Source organism: Artibeus jamaicensis, unplaced genomic scaffold, assembly GCF_021234435.1.
Source record: "Artibeus jamaicensis isolate MK-2021 breed Jamaican fruit bat unplaced genomic scaffold, CSHL_Jam_final contig_76, whole genome shotgun sequence".
Lineage (NCBI taxonomy): Eukaryota > Metazoa > Chordata > Mammalia > Chiroptera > Phyllostomidae > Artibeus > Artibeus jamaicensis.
The window spans coordinates 26,952,416-26,968,061 of NW_026521954.1; the positions used below are offsets into that span (position 1 = coordinate 26,952,416).

Sequence of the window (15,646 nt, forward strand, 5' to 3'; positions counted from 1 at the left end):
TGATGGCTGCCCGAATTGGGTGCTGGGCTAATCAGAGAGAGGCCCCTTCTTATGCTGTTTCTTTCATTCCCGGTCTTGAGCCAGGCCAGGTCCCCGGGCACACTGGCCCTATGGGGTCTTCCCAGAATGTCAGTGGGATTAGGCCACTTGCCTCTCTGGCTCGTGGTGGCTGGCCCTTAGCTCCTCCTACCTCCTCGCCTTCTGTCCCCTCGACCTGTCCTCAGGCTCTTTATGAGACCACATGCCCCCTCCCTGGTCCCACTGCTGCCCCCTTACTCCCACAGCTGTCCTGCTCCCACCCCCCACCCCCCTTGGCCCTGTCTACGCCAGCCCATCTTGGTGAGCTCCAAGTTTGAGGACTGAGGTCTCACCTTCATCACCTGAATGTCAAAGTGATAGAAGACAAACTCCTCTCCCACCCTCCGCAGTGTAAGCAGATCTGCTTTATTTCACAAGGGAAGGAGGAAAAGGAAGAAGTGCTACTTCCAGCTGGGCACCCTCTGGCCGGGAGGCCCAGGGTTCTGCACTCAGGGCTGCTCTCTGTCCCTCTGCCCCAGGTCCCCTGAGCCAGCTCCCTCCTCTTCCCCAATGCAGCGGAGCCCCCCTACTCCTGTCTCCAGCTGCCTTTCCTCACTTTTGGTGAAGACAGCTTGTCCTGGAAGTCAGTGTAATGTATCTGTTTTCCTCAATTCCAGGGGCAGCCTTAAGTGCAGCAATACCCCAATAAGTATGCAAAGGAAACTTTTCAAGTCTGTACAGTTGAACTTACTGTGTTTGTCATTTGTGTGTGTGGGGGGGGGGTGGGGCTAACACCATTGATTTTTACTTTATATTTTATGTTTTTTTTGGCCCCACTAACATCTCCAATAACATGGTTCAAACAATTAACCGTGGTCAGAAACTCAAAATCACATGGAGAATTTGTGGGTGCAGGAAATGACCCAGGAGTCACTAGGAAGAGTGGGCTTCTAGAACCACCTCATGTGCTTGTGGGCTCACCCTCCTCTCCCCTGGGGACTTTTCTATAAAGTAGCCCCTTTTCTTCCTGTCATTGTATCTCCTCTCAGTCTATAAAGATCCCCAAGTTCCTCCCATCTTAAAACCAAACCAAACCCAAATCCTCCCCCCAGCTCTGCATTCCCACCCCCTCATCTCATGTCCTTCTGCCCCTTCTCTCTGTTCTTCAATTTTTGCCTCCTCAGCAAAATTTCTTGAAGGCACTGCCTGCACAGCCTTCACTTCCTCCCTACAAGCCAAGGGAGCTCCAATCTCCTGCCCCCCACCCCCACTCCCCCACCCCCACTCCCCCCGCCCCCATCCCTCTCCTCCTGGGCCAGCGGCTCTAATTTAGCTTCGGAAGCTCACTTGCAGGACCCCTGATTTCAGGCAGGGCACCGCCCAGTGACCCCTCTCCGTGTTTGTTTTTCAGATTATTTCAGGCTTTGTCTTTTTAGGATAAAAAGTAAAACAAATGAATTAACAAAGTATTTTCAACTCAAGACTTGTGTATCTGCCTTAGAACAGCTTCCCCCTCCCTCCTGAAACATATTAAGAAAAACTATGCAGAAAAACTTGTGCCCTTCCAATGTCACACTGGGCAAGGACGTTGTCTAACCAGCCACCTTAACCATTTGATGCTGGGGGTGTGGCGATAACCCTTGATCTTTAGTTGATTGGGAAGTGAAAAGACTTTGGTCTGGTAGAGATGTAAATGAGTTCCGTTCAGCACAAATGAGAATCCCAAAGGTCTGGGTACATTGGAGGGGGCATCAACCAGGTTTTCACAGAACTTTGCAACTTGTTTCAGGGCGTTCTTTCTTTCATTGCCTACACACGCTTGCTTCTGGCATCCTCTAGAAACAGTGTTGCATATTGAGTTTACAATGCCTTGGAAAGTTATGTTTTGAAAATGGGATTGTGGAGGACATCGGCTTTCGCTTAGTGGTTAGTCGAGGACTGACCCTCAAACTGCTGTAGTGAAAGTGTTCATGGTAAGAGATTGTAAAGCCAGTAATAAAACAGGAGACCACCAAGCAGTGCTCCGATTGCTTTAGACTCACGATCTGCTCACTGCCTCGCGCTCCCCCAGGAAGTGCGCCTTCAGCACCACGAGGACCTGACCCGGGGGCTGAGTCAGGGCTGCGGGGTCACGTAGCGAGCCAAAGGGCTGGCTAGGTCCGCACGCCTGACAGCTGAGCCGTCCTCTAAGAGCCTGTCGCTAGGGTGCGGGGGTTTGGGTGCGAAAGTGCAGGGAGCAAATTGAACAGAAGAGTCCCTGGTCCAGAAAAGGCGCAAGTCGACGGGGTGCAGGACTCCAGGCCGACCCGGGAGCGAGAAGTCAAACTTCCACCAGACCACTTCTTCCACCCAAGCGCGCTTAGGCCTCGCCCCTGCCTCGGCCTCGGCCCCGCCCCTATAGCAGAAAGCCAATCAGTTCTCGCCCTGCAAGTCGTCGCCCGCCCCTGCGGCCAAGCACCTACAGTCGCATTGTAGCCCCGACTGGGCCCTCTGCGCACGCGCGATGACGCACACCCGTGAGGCAGTGCGCGGCGCGGAGCGAAAGGCGCGGAGCGCGACGACCGCGACCGCTGAGGGAGCGGGAGCCGGAGTCCCATGCTGAGGTGAGTCCCGCCGGCTGTTCTGGGTGGCGCAGGGCTGTAGGAGCGGCGGCAACCCCCCGCTGCCCCCTATTTCTTCCGGGCACCCTTGGGGACTCCTTTCAGCAGCGCGAGGAGCCCCCGCAAGGCTCAGTCGGAGTCCGCGGGTCCCGAAGCCGGGACCTGGGGCCCGGCCGGCCGGCGCGGGGCCCCACTGGCCCCGAGGCGCGGTAGGGACCCGGGCGGACGCGCGGGGCTTCGCAGAGCCAGTGCTTCTGCTGACGGCGCCGAGCGGTTTGTTTTCGCGCGAGTCGGCGGTGTCTGTGGGCGCGTCCTGTGAGCATGCGCACTTGCCGTGAGCGATGACACACCCGGAGGTCTCCGGTCGGTCCGCGCGGCCGCCGCCGCGGGCCCCCAGGGGGTGTTCCGCTTAGTGACGGCCCGGTCCCGATCGTCGTGGGCCGCCAGGCCGGTCCGCCCGCGCCAGGAGGGTCTCGAGTGGACGGCGGGTGGTCAGCGCGCGTCCGCAGCCGCCCCGGCTCCGGGGAAGCTGGGTCTCCCCCTGGGGAGGCAGGCGCCCCGTGCCGTTCGCGCCGCTGCTGCTCCCCGTGTCCGCGAAGCGCTCCGCGCCGGCCGCCCCCCGGCCTGACGCCTGTGTTCTCCCCGCCCAGGAGAGGTCGTAGCGGGCGCTAAAAAGGCGGCCCTCCTTGCGGACGTGGCATTGTGCGTGCGGCGCTGCGCCCGGGACGTTGCGGAACTCGGGCGCTCGACCATGAGTTGTGGGGAGGACTTCGTGGAGACGCTGCGGAGAATCGGCTACCCCAGGGCCGAGTCGCTCCACGGGGCCGACTTCGACTGGCTGTTCGAGGCCGGCGGCGCCGAGCCGTTCCTGCGCTGGTTCTGCGGGAGCGTGAGCGAGCGGAACGTGCTGTCGGAGGAGGAGGTGCAGGCCTTCGGCCGCCTCCGCGGGGCGGGCCGGCCGGTCCTGGAGGGCGCCGCGCTGGAGGAGGCGCTGCGCACCTGCGCCGCCCCGCTGGCAAGGGAGCCGGCGCCCGGCGGCACGGAGGTGGAGGCGCTGGAGCGCGAACTCCGCGCCCTTCGGGACCTGCGGAGCCTGCGGGTGCGGCGGCGTGACCAGCGGCGGCTGCTGGCGGCAGCGACCAGGCAGCGGGCTCTGCGGTTGAGCGCCGCGGAGGAGTTGGCCGCCGAGCCGCTCAGGCGGGGGCGGGCAGCTCTGCGCGCTGCGAGCGGGGAGGTGAAGGGCACACTGTGCGCCGCTGCGGATGTGGTCGACCAGCTGATGCGGTTCTTCGGGGCGCCGCCTAACGCGGCGGCTGCGGGGGCGAGCCCTCCAGTGTTTCTGTACCGGTGCCCCTCGGAGCAGTACCTGAGCCAGGAGGAGAGGAGCACCGCGGCGCTGGCCTGCTACACCAGAACCCAGTTTTTCCAGGGTGTGCACGCAGTCGTGGAGAGCTCCAGCGAGGAGCATTTCCAGCTTGTGGACCTGCAGGCGCCGGCTTTGTGCGGCAGCCCGGAGGACGCGCAGGGGAGGCGGCTGGAGATGGCGCGCCTGCAGCTGGCGTTCATCTGCGCGCAGCACCAGGCCGTCCACCTGCGGGCCGGTAATCTGAGCCTGAAGGCGAGGATCGAGTGGGCGGAGGAGACCCTTCGCAGCCTCGCCACCCAGGTGAGTGTGTGGTGTGGGCGGGGCGGATGCACCGCGTCTCTGCGGTCAGTGCTTGGTCGGCCGTGTGTCCGCGTTTCCCGTGGGCCCCGCCGCCTTGCTTCACTGATTTGAAATGAAAGTGTGTCTGTGTCCGGACGTCGGATTCCGTTTGGGTCAGTTGGGACACAGACGGGGGAGCGTCCTGCCTGAGTAGCGAGCCCAAGTGCGGGGCTGTGTCTTCCCCCCTGTGCGCTCTGCGAGGTCCGATACAGTGTGAAATGTAATCACTTTCTTTGTGTAGGCTCTTGGAAAAGAGAATTTGGAGGGGCGGGGTCCAAGGGGAGAGTGGGTGCACGTGCTGCAGACGCCCGCGTGCTGCTTGGGGTACCTTCTAGACAGTGCGACCACCAGCTGAGTGAAAGCACCAATTTAATTACAACTGAGGGACTTCGGTATAACGTGTGAAATCCTGTCATCCTCTAGAATGCCAAAAACAGCTGACGGAATGGGCAGGACAGCTATTGAGATTATTTTAATTTTGAAACCAAAATTAAATAGCGTGTATTTGCAGTCATTGAGTAGTGTGCTAATAATTTTTATTGATTGGGACAAGTATGACAAGGTCTTTATGTTTGGTAGCCAGGACATGTGTGGCACTAACAGTGGTAAATTCTAGCAATTCATGTTAGTTTTACCCTTGACTTGGTCCATACTTTCCCGTGACTTTGGCTTTTGCTAATAGGAAGTTACTTTTTTTATTATTGAGCATGTTATCTATTAACCTAAAATGGAAAGTGAAACTAATTTTAAAACTTTGAACTTCATAGATATAGTGTGAAATGTAATCACTTTCTTTGTGTAGGCTCTTGGAAAAGAGAATTTGGAGGCTAAAATTTCTAGCTTGAACACTGGTATTCTGAAACTCGAAGAACAAATTACTCACATAAAAGAAAACACCTTGCCTGCTGTGATAAAAGAGAATGCCCAGTTATTGAATATGCCAGTTGTAAAGGGAGATTTTGATCTGCAGATTGCCAAGCAGGACTATTATACAGCAAGCCAAGAGTTAGTTTTAAATCAGCTGATAAAGCAAAAGGCATCATTTGAACTTCTACAGTTATCATATGAAATTGAGTTGAGAAAGCATCGGGATATACATCGGCAACTCGAAAATCTGGTTCAAGAACTTAGTCAAAGTAATTGGATACTCCACCAGCGATTAGAAATGCTAGCTGAGCTATCAATGTCTCAGCAGAGAAATCCAAAGAATACCATTGATACCAAGGATTATTCTACTCACAGGTACGCTTCATTGTTTCAGTACTGAGTAATTGTTTTTCCTTTTGTAGAATACTAGAGAGAGTTTGAACTGAAATTGGGCAAGGTTAAAAAATTCTTTGCACTCCATTTTTGACCTTTTTATTCTCCAACTTTTATGTGCTCCCCCCCTTTATTTTTTTTCCTTCCCTTTACCATTTATGTTAAATGTGGAAGTAGCTTCTGTAGAGCTGAGAGTATTGGATTGGAGGCATGAATATGTACCAGATCTTACTCACCTTTAACACCATTATTTAGATGTCTTATTTTAAATTTAGGGCAGGAGTTTAACTACGTTGGGAAGTTTGAATGCAGGTTAGTGTAGGGTTGATACTACTTCTGGAGAAGGTGGCAGTAGAGGGAAGACTTCAATTCTGTGTCTAGTCAAGTGAGTCAGCGAGAATGAAAGCCTGCTCCCTACCTTTTCTGGATGGTCTTAAGCAATTTGATGGTGGGGGATCCTGAAATTGGAGGGCTAAAGTAGTCAAAGGCCTCACAAATCTGGATCCTGCTCCTGATTTTTTTCTAGGGCCAGAGAACAATCATCTGATCCTTTGTTAAGTGAAATGAGACATAGATACGTCTGCTGTTACTGTTTATGTTGCTCTGTATTGTTCCCTTTTTACACATCTTACATCATTTACATTTTCAAATTACCTCTTTTAAATGAACAACAATCCTTTAACATAGGTAGTAAGTATAATGTGAAAATTAAGTCTCAGGTTGACTTGACCTAGGTCTCATATAACAGCCAGAACCTAGTTGTATTCTGTGAAAGAAGTGTTTTCCTAGAGGTGTCTCTGAAATATGCTTTGTTTGAAGTAGGTTAATGGCAGGTAAAGTAAAAAAGAATTTTATTTTTTATATAGGAAAACTGGGGGTTCTGATACAATAATGTGAATATATATTTCTCTAGGAAGAGTATTTATGTTGTAGTGTGTTTAGTTACTTGTCTTAACGGCCGGCAGAATAATATTTTTAAGTTGTTAGCTATCCACAAAGATGCCCCAATACAGTGGATTATAATTTTGAAAATGGCTGATTTGAGGATTATTTCCCTCTAATTTTTATTTTCACATTTTAGGCTTTATCAACTTTTAGAAGGAGAGAATAAGAGAAAGGAATTGTTTATAACCCATAGAAACCTGGAAGAAGTGGCTGAGAAATTAAAACAAGATGTTTCTTTAGTACAAGATCAATTGGCAATATCTGCTCAAGAACGTTCTTTCTCTCTGTCCAAACTGAACAGTGATGCGGACTTGCTTTGTGATATTTTGTATCAAGGAAGAAACCAGCTGTTGCTTAGTGATCAGGTGGGTGCATGCCACCGTGAAAAATCCATCCTTTTGTTCACATATAAATATACTTCTCAGACAGTTTTGATAGTGTACACAAAGTTTTCAAAGTTTATAAAGTATTTCAGACATACAAGAAAATGTAATGGTAGTGCTAAGAATTTTTTTAAATAATACAACCACCCTTACATATATATTTTTAACCTATCTTAGCAAAAAGAGTATTGGCATTATATTGTTAAAATACTGTGTACACTTAGTGGTAGCATGCTCCTCCTAAGAGCATTCCCCTCCCTTCAAGGAGTAACTGCTATGCTCAGTTTTATCGTTTTCTTGCCTTTGTTTGTAGTTTTATTCCACTTGCATATTCCTAGACTATATATTGTTTGTTTTGTCTATTTTTGAGCTTTATATACATATTATTACTTTTGTATGTGCTATTCAGTAACCTGTTTGTTTTTTAATGGTATTCACCCATGTAGATATGTACAAAGCTGTAGCTCATTTATACTTTTTTATATATTTCATATTCCATTGTGTGATACTCCATGATTTAATTACCTGTTTTGTTGACATTTGTGTTATTTCCAGTTTTTGCTATTGTAGATCACACTGCTAGGGACAGTCCTGTTGCATGTCTCATAGTTGTACATTCATGTGTACGTACACATACACACTCATTCTTACTCTCACTCAGAAAGGGCATTGCTGGATCACAAGTTCAGTTTCACAGCATTTATCAGGTCGTTTCCCAGAGTAGTTGAGCCGCACTGCACCAGCAGTGCCTAAGAGATGCTGTTTGTCCATGACCTTTTCATCACATAGTGTCGTCTGGTTTAACACTTCTCTCAACCTGTGCTTCCAAAATAGCGTCCCACTGGTGGTGTAATGTGCATTTCCCTGATTAAAAGGGAGGTTGTACTGCCTTTCACTTGTTTACTGGCCATTCATCTTTTTCTGAAAATTACTTGTTCATCTCCTTTGCCTGTTTTTTAGGTCCCTTAAAAAAATCATTTGTAGGAGATACTAATCTATTTTAAATGCCAGTCCTTTGTTATTTATATGTCTCTATATATTTTTCACTCCCTATTTGTGGCTTGTCTTTTGTCTTTTTACCATTCTTTAGTTCCTGGCTTCTCCTAGGATTTTATTATCATTGTTGTTATTTTTTAAGATTTTATTTATTTATTTTTGGAGAGTGAGGAAAGAGAGGAAGAGAAATACCAATTTGTGGTTGGCTCTCTCACTCCCCCAACTGGGGACCTGCCCTGGCCCCAGATTCAGGCATGTTCCCTGAGTGGGAATCAAACCAGTGACCCTTTGGTTCTCAGGCCAGCTCTCAGTCCGCTGAGCCACACCAGCCAGGGCAGAAAGCTTTTGTTTGATTTTTAAAATACTTTGCCTTTTACATTTTTTTCCTATTGGAGAGTTGATGTGAATAACTAGCCTACCTTTCCTTGAAACAGGAAGGCTTGTGAGTAGTTTTTTGTTAATGATTTTTAAAATTCTGGCAAGTAAACATTTTTTCATTTTTAATTTATTTATGGTAAAACATACAGAATATAAAAATTACAACTTTAGCCATTTTTAAGTGTACATTTCAGTGGTGTTAAGTACTTTCACAGGGTTGTGCAACCGTGACCGCTACGTATACATTTCCATAACTTTTCCACCTCCTTCAATCCCCACTCCTCCTCCTTCCCAGCCCTGGTAACCTGTGTTCCACTTTTCTGTCTCTGGATTTGTTCACTCTAGATACTTCATTAAATGGAGTTACAGAATATTTATTCTTTTGTGTTTGGCTAGTCTCAGCATAATGTCTGTAAGTTTCATCCATATGGGAAAAATGCTGCTGTGGACATTGGTGCACAAGTGTCTGAGCCCCTATTTTCATTTCTTTTGGGAAATACCTACGAGTGGAATTGCTGGGTCCTATAGAAATTCCATGTTTAACTCTTTCCAGAAACTGTCTGACTTTTCCATAGCTGCTGCACCTTTTTATAGTCCCACCAGCAATGCACAAAGGTTCCAGGTTTTCCCTATCCTTGCATACAGTTTTATTTTCCTTTTCAAAAAATATCTAGTAGCCATCTAGATAGGTGTGATATGGTAGCTGTGATTAGTTTTTTAAAACTTATGTTACTGATTTTTGTCTTGATCCAGTAGATAATTGTTTTATAAAATTCTGTGAATGCATGAATATCATTTATATTACTTTCATGTAAATTACATTTAAGATTTGTAATTGGTGTTACAAATAGAGATCTTGCATTAAAAGCAATTTTTATTTTTTTTAGGAGTTAACAGAGCAATTTCATCAAGTTGAGTCTCAACTGAATAAGTTAAATCATCTTCTTAGTGATATTCTTGCTGATGTGAAGACAAAAAGAAAAATTTTGGCATCTAATAAACTGCATCAAGTGGAGAGAGAATTATATGTATATTTTTTAAAAGATGAAGATTATCTGAAAAATATCGTTGAGAATTTAGAAAACAAATCAAAGGTTAAGGCTGTTGGTCTCAAAGATTGAAAATTACTAAAAGCTACATCTTTACTACGTATGTTTAATGTTTTACATATTAGGAGGAGAGTATAGCTAATAAACCCTACTAAAGTATTAAACTTGAGGTCAGTGGAATATTTAATGAGTTCAAGATTCACATCAGTTTGTTTTCTTCTTTGTATAACATCTATGTTCAGAGTACCAGTGCTTTATGTGACTTGAACATTTGCTTGTTGGCACTTGGTCCTGGTAACTTTTTACATAAAGGGAAAAAGTATTACAGTAGCGGCCCCCTTATCTCCAGGTTTGCTTTCTGCTATTTCATTTACCTGCAGTCAGCCATGGTCTGAAAAGATTAAACGGATAATTCCAGAAATAAACAACTTACAAGTCCTAAATTGTGCGCCATTCTGGATAATGTAATGAAAGCTAACGCCAGCCTGCTCCATCCGGTCCTGGACGTAAATCATCTTTTTACCCAGCGTCTTCACACTGTGTGCTGCCTGCTCGTCATTCACTTAGTAGCTGTCCTGGTGCGTGTGTCCAAGTCACCCCTAATTTACTTAACTATGGCCCCAAAGTGCAAGACCACTGATGCTGGTCACCTGGATGTGATGAAGAGAAGCGGTGATGTTCTTCAAGTGAAAATGCGTGTATAGGGTTCTCTCTGGTTTTGGGCATCCACTGGGGTCTAAGAATAAATTCCCTGTGGATTGGGGGGGGTGGGTTCTACTGTATTATAGAATGCAAATATTGTTTATTAGACTTGTACCTTTACTAATTTCTTTTTTTTTTAAATAGAAATTTTTTGTTAAGTATTTTGAAATTTTGTAGTCTTTTGAATCAACGCTGTTGAAGCTGTAGACTTTATTATGTGGAATAGCCACATCTAGACTGTAAAATAAAATTCTGCTACTCTGTGTCCTTGTAATTTTCTTTTGTAGACTTTGAGACTCATAATGTTCTTACACCACAACTAATATCAAGTCTCCGTATGCCATTGTTCATTTTACAGGCTGGGTCTGAGGTCTTCCATTTTTCGTAAGACATTTCAGCAGTTATTTGATTTCAGTGTGACTTACACATGAATAACTTTCAAATGAAATTTCAGAATTCCTGAAGTGGTTGCTCAAGGGTTGCATAATGCTGTTTTAATCAGTTTCTTTGGTGTGAAAATACTTAAGTGTTGACTATAGTAGCTGGGATATAAGTATAGTATTTGGACAGTTAGAAATCTTTGTTTTAAAATACAACAAGCATTCTTCTATTTTTTAAAAGATTTTATTTCTAGAGAGAGGAAGGCAGGGAGAAAGAGGGAGAGAAACATCAGTGTGTGGTTGCCTTTCACACACACCTTACTGGGAACCTAGACCACAACCCAGGCATGTGCCCTGAGCGGGAAGCAAATCAGCAACCCTTTGGTTTGCAGGCTGGTGTTGAGTCCACTGAGCCACACCAGCTGGGGCATAGAAATCATTTTAAGAGTTGGTATAAAAAAACTCGAAGTAGCATATATCAATTACTTCATTAAATGCTGCTTCATTGCCCGATTTATACATAGCCTGTATTATATACCATGTAAGCTTTACAGAGAAAAGATACAGCAAGAATATTCTTGCTCCAAGAGTATATTACCCACCCTTCATACTTAAAAACTATATTATAGGTGATCTTTATGGAATTTTTCAACTATGACTATCAAAATGGGTATGTGTAGGTGACAGATGAGCGCTGATAATTTTTTTAATCCATTGAGCGAAAATGTTTTGCCAATTAGTATTTGTACATTATTTAAAAATTATGAAGTCTTAAAATTTTGTAGCAAAGATTTTGTCTTGCCAAGCCCATATAGTGCAATGGGTTGAGCCCAGGCCTGCAAACCAAAAGGTTGCTGATTACCAGTTAGGGCACATGCCTGAGTGCAGGCTAGGTTCCCAGTTGGGGGTGTGCAAAAATCAACTAATCGATGATTCTCTCTCAAGAAAAAAAATCTTTAAAAGAACTTTGTCTAAGTTCTCTTATTAGTTCCTCAGGTAGTTTTTTGTTTCTTTTTCCTCTATTATGCTACCTTGCAATAAAGAAATTTAAAATTTTATTAATGTGGGAAAGTGTCACCTGGTTTCTTGCCTAAGAAAGAGCAAATTCTGTTTAGTGTCAAATGTGTTAGATTTTTGACCAACTACTTGATGCTTTGTACTGTTTCTTCCAGACCTTCACCTGCTCAGCCTCAGGGCCAGTACCACTGAGCAGTGTCAGGGAAAGAATGTTAGCTTGTGTCCTTATGCAAGTCAGTTCAAAATAGTTTTGTTAGTAAATTTGTGTATTTGAAGATTATAACAGCTGTTTCAAACCTCAGGTAGTATTTGAGTAGATCACTTGCTTCAAAATTGGGTAACTAAAAAATGTTTTTTACTTTGTTACTTATTTATCATAATACCCCAGATGAGCCTCTAATCATTGCCTTCTTCTTGCTCTACAGTATGTTACAGGGAAGACTTACTTCTTGTGGTTGTTAATATAGTAATTTTTATGAAAGTCTCAGTACACAGAAAATTTCAAATTGTGTCTTATTTTGAAGTCTCAAAATTAATATATAGGTATTATGTTTATCTTGTATTTAGGATTTTATGAAAATGGAAAATTACCAGGCATTTGTAGGCTTCGATCTGTGTAAGATACCACTCTCCAGTGTTGCTCAGAAGATTATGTCTGCTATGCATTCAGGCAGTTCAGTGGAGTCTGTGAATTGGAGAGAGAATGAAAAGAGTGAGTAATATTTATGAACCTTTAATTACTTTGATGTTAAGAATTCTTAAGACTAAGGTTTGAAAATGAACTGCAGCAAAATTATTCTGTAGCATTTAGGTTGTGTGTTGAAGCCCCTGCCTACAGACAGCCCAGCTTCCCTCACTCACTCTCATGAGTGGTAGCTGAGTATCTGCTCCCTAAACTTACACATGCTCGTGGCCTTAGTTGCTTTTAAAATGTGTGACATTCCCTCGTTCTAGGCATTTCTACCAGACATTCCTTTAGAATCCAATTAGCCGTTTAACCTTGAAAGAGAGGGCCTCCTCTACCCCGCTTGCTGCTTCAGCCTTAGCTCCCATCAAACCTGTGCATGGTACAGTGGGCCCTCCGTATCCACGGGTCTCACATCTGCAGGTTCCACCAACTGCAGATCCAAATGGAAACATCCCAGAAAGTTCTGGATAAAAGCAGAACATGACTTTGCCATGCACCCAGCACTGTGCTGAGTCCACATAAAGGAAGTGATGTGTAGGCCTGCCCTGCTGTCGTCTTTGTGCCAGTATGGCGTTCATGTAAGTACTGCGCCGTTCTCTGTAAGGAACTTGAGCGTCTGCGGATCTTGGTAGTCCTGGGGGTCCTGGAACTGATGGCCCACAGACACTGAAGATGACTGTATCTGCCTGTTGTGTGTGGTGGCCTGGGGACGTGTCTTCGATCATACATAATTTATAGTGCAGAGAAATGCATCACCTCCCCCGGGGCAAACATCATTGCACCCAGTGTGCATGTGCTTGTGGTGTGAGGTGCTCACAAGTGGACTGAATTGTTCTGAACTCCTTTTTAAAAAAAACTACTACTATCAAAGTAGTTTTTACTTTAAATTTGTAAGTCAGGGCCAATAATCTGTTTCTTTTTCCAGAGTAAGTTGTAGGGAGTGAGATAGAATTAATTACAATGAGATGAAATAATCGAGAGTTGACAGTGCAGGTGCTGTTATAAATGCAGTGTCTTCACCAGGGTGTGATGGCCCTTAACGTCTCGGCCTGTTCACACCCAGGCATCTGCTCCTTGTGTGTCTCAGAGAAGTCACTAATAAATGAGCTGGTGAGAATCTTGGGGTGTGGACTGCGTACTTAGTGCGTTAGGGGAAATGACACTGGTGGGGGGAATAGTAAAGAAAAGTGAAAATCTAAATGTCAAAGAGCTTTCTCTCGTGTTCTGTGTGCTTTCTAAAATAAAAGCAGTATTCACTTGACCGGTGGGGATGTACTTCCCTTAAATAATCATGATAATGAAATGCCTTTGGTGGCTCTGTTGTGTCTGTTGAGAAAAATTTCTGGCACTCAGCCCATCTCATGACCTCTTATCATGTTCTTAAAAGACCCTGTGAAAACCCTAAATTTATGGAGAAGATAATGTAAAAAGATGAGGTTTTATTTTTTGTCAGGTATTTTGGATTTGGAAAAATCATGGATTTTCACAAGGCTTCTGTATTCTCTATTACATTAACAACATCACTGCAAACTTAGTGACTTAAGACAATAGTTGTCTCTGTTTCTGTGGCTCAGGAATCTGGGCCAAGCTGAATGGGGCCTCTGCTGGGCTACAGAGCGGGTGCAGCCAGAGCCGGAGCGGCATCTGAGGCTCAGATGGAGAAGCGTTCATGGGCAAGCTACCATGGTTCTTGGCAGAATTCAGTTCCTTTCCACCTCATTCTGGCTGCAGACAGCTTTTTGTCAAAGGCAGCAAGAGCATGTCCCTAGCAAGACAGCATCAAAGTGTTACATGACATCATCACAAACATCCCCTGACCATCGAGTCTTCCTGTTGTGTAGAAGTGAGTCACCCAGTCCCACCTACACTTGGGGAGAAGTTTGCAAGGTGTGAGTACTAGGAGGCATGGGTCATGCGGCCACCTGAGGGTCTGCCTGCCACTGAGTCCTACCAGTTTTACTATTTCATAGGCGTTTGATTTAAAGTTGGATTGCTAGTGGGTTACTGGCGAATGATGCTGGACTCAACACCTAGTGATTCCTGGGCTCGTTATATGCTGCCCATTTCATACCAAATAAAATCAAACTTGAACTCAAATAATTGGAAATAAACTACAAATGCTTGCTTTTACAAACACTGAAGTAAAACCAGATTATTAATAGTCACTATGGGCTCTTCTCTTCGGATATGCCACACCAAACGAAGTAGCTGGAGATACATACCCAAGTAAGGACTGGACTGTATAAGCTCCTTGCAAGAGTGATCTTTTAAAATTTAAAAACCCTTTGCTGTGAAAAAAGAAAGATGCAGAAACTAAAACCACAGCTTAATGATTTATGTAAAGAGGGCATACGTGTTACTACCACCTACATTGCCAACATCTCAGAATTTCTGTCTCTCTGATAACCCCTCCCGGCTCTGCAGTGACCACTGTCCTGACTTTCTGTGGCTACCACTTCTCTCTTCCTAATCACAGGCATTTCGTATTGCTCCTCAGGCCTCCAGGGCCAAGTTTGCCACACTACCAGAGTGTCCTCCGCTTTTGTGAGGCACACAGACTACAAGGCTCAGCGTTCTTACAGTCAGGCGTGGCCAAGCGGCAGGTCCCTGTCTAAGTGTGTGTGCCATTTCCAGGGTCGGAAACATCCAGCTTGCTTCCTAGCCGCCGCCTCTTGCCTGCCTTCCAGTTGCAGCCCACAGTGCCTCCTCTGCAGCCCTGCAAATGATAGCAGTGCCCTAGAGGATTGTGGGACAGCCTGCTGGAAGGACCCTGGGTTCCAGAGTGACTCTGGGGAACAGCTGCATCACCAGCTGAGGCCACTCGCCTCAGCCTGAGGGAAATAAACGTTTTGTTCTTTCAGCCATGGTATCGTGTTGTGTCACTGGGTCTTCTGTGACTAGTAGTTTCGCTTCTTACCCTAACTCAGACGCCTTTAAACTGGATTCAGAATGGGATTTGTCTGAGCTGGATTTTCACTGTCATTTTATTGTTCAGTAATGCCACTGGACGTCTTGAGTAAATACTGGGGGAGTAGTTTTCAGGGTGATTTCAGGGGTGTCAGCTGACCTGGTACTCTGATAGGACTATTCATGTGACTGAAGCCTGTATGAGAACATACCTGTGTTTTGTCTAAGTACCTGTGGAGATCAAACACGTTTGCTAGTATACTTTTTTCCAGGTTGTTTTAACTTGATAGGGCCCAGAGATGAATATGATATTTTCCAGTAAAATAATATTTTTAACCTGTTTTAAAGATTTTATTTTATTTACTTTTAGAGAGAGGGAGAGGGAGGAGGTAGAGAGGGAGAGAACAGCAATGTGTGGTTGCCTCTTACACACCCCCTACTGGGGATCTGTTTAGCAACCCAGGCATGTGCCTTGACTGGGAATTGAACCGGTGACCCTTTGGTTCACAGGCTGGTGCTCAATCCACTGAGCCACAGCTGCCAGAGCAAAATAAAAATATTTTTACAGACATTGCAATTTAAGAGTCTGAGGCCCCTTGAAGGTAGATACTTGTTAAA

The 15,646-nt window shown here is 45.6% G+C and overlaps 2 protein-coding genes across 3 annotated transcripts in view; both read left to right on the forward strand.

The window, feature by feature from the left end:
- The first annotated feature begins 2,556 nt into the window (after nt 1-2,556).
- Nucleotides 2,557-10,299, forward strand: HAUS3 (HAUS augmin like complex subunit 3). Of its 2 annotated transcripts, XM_037126813.2 has the most exons (5): nt 2,557-2,621; nt 3,269-4,284; nt 5,126-5,565; nt 6,665-6,893; nt 9,173-10,299. In XM_037126813.2, the coding sequence occupies exons 2-5, from the start codon at nt 3,370-3,372 to the stop codon at nt 9,404-9,406; spliced, it is 1,818 nt and encodes a 605-aa protein (XP_036982708.2). In that variant the 5' UTR covers nt 2,557-2,621; nt 3,269-3,369; the 3' UTR covers nt 9,407-10,299. The 2 variants fall into 2 exon arrangements, with proteins under 2 accessions (XP_036982708.2, XP_053528342.1); XM_053672367.1 differs by lacking the exons at nt 5,126-5,565; nt 6,665-6,893; nt 9,173-10,299 and adding an exon at nt 4,565-4,905 and having other exon boundaries at nt 2,620-4,284.
- The window catches only part of POLN (DNA polymerase nu), a 100,832-nt gene continuing 87,750 nt past the window's right edge, over nt 2,565-15,646 (forward strand). Inside the window, exons 1-2 of the mRNA XM_037126812.2 lie at nt 2,565-2,621; nt 12,001-12,145. Of these exons, the coding sequence (XP_036982707.2) occupies nt 12,007-12,145 (139 nt within the window). The 5' untranslated portion in view covers nt 2,565-2,621; nt 12,001-12,006. The remainder of the gene's footprint in view (nt 2,622-12,000; nt 12,146-15,646) is intronic.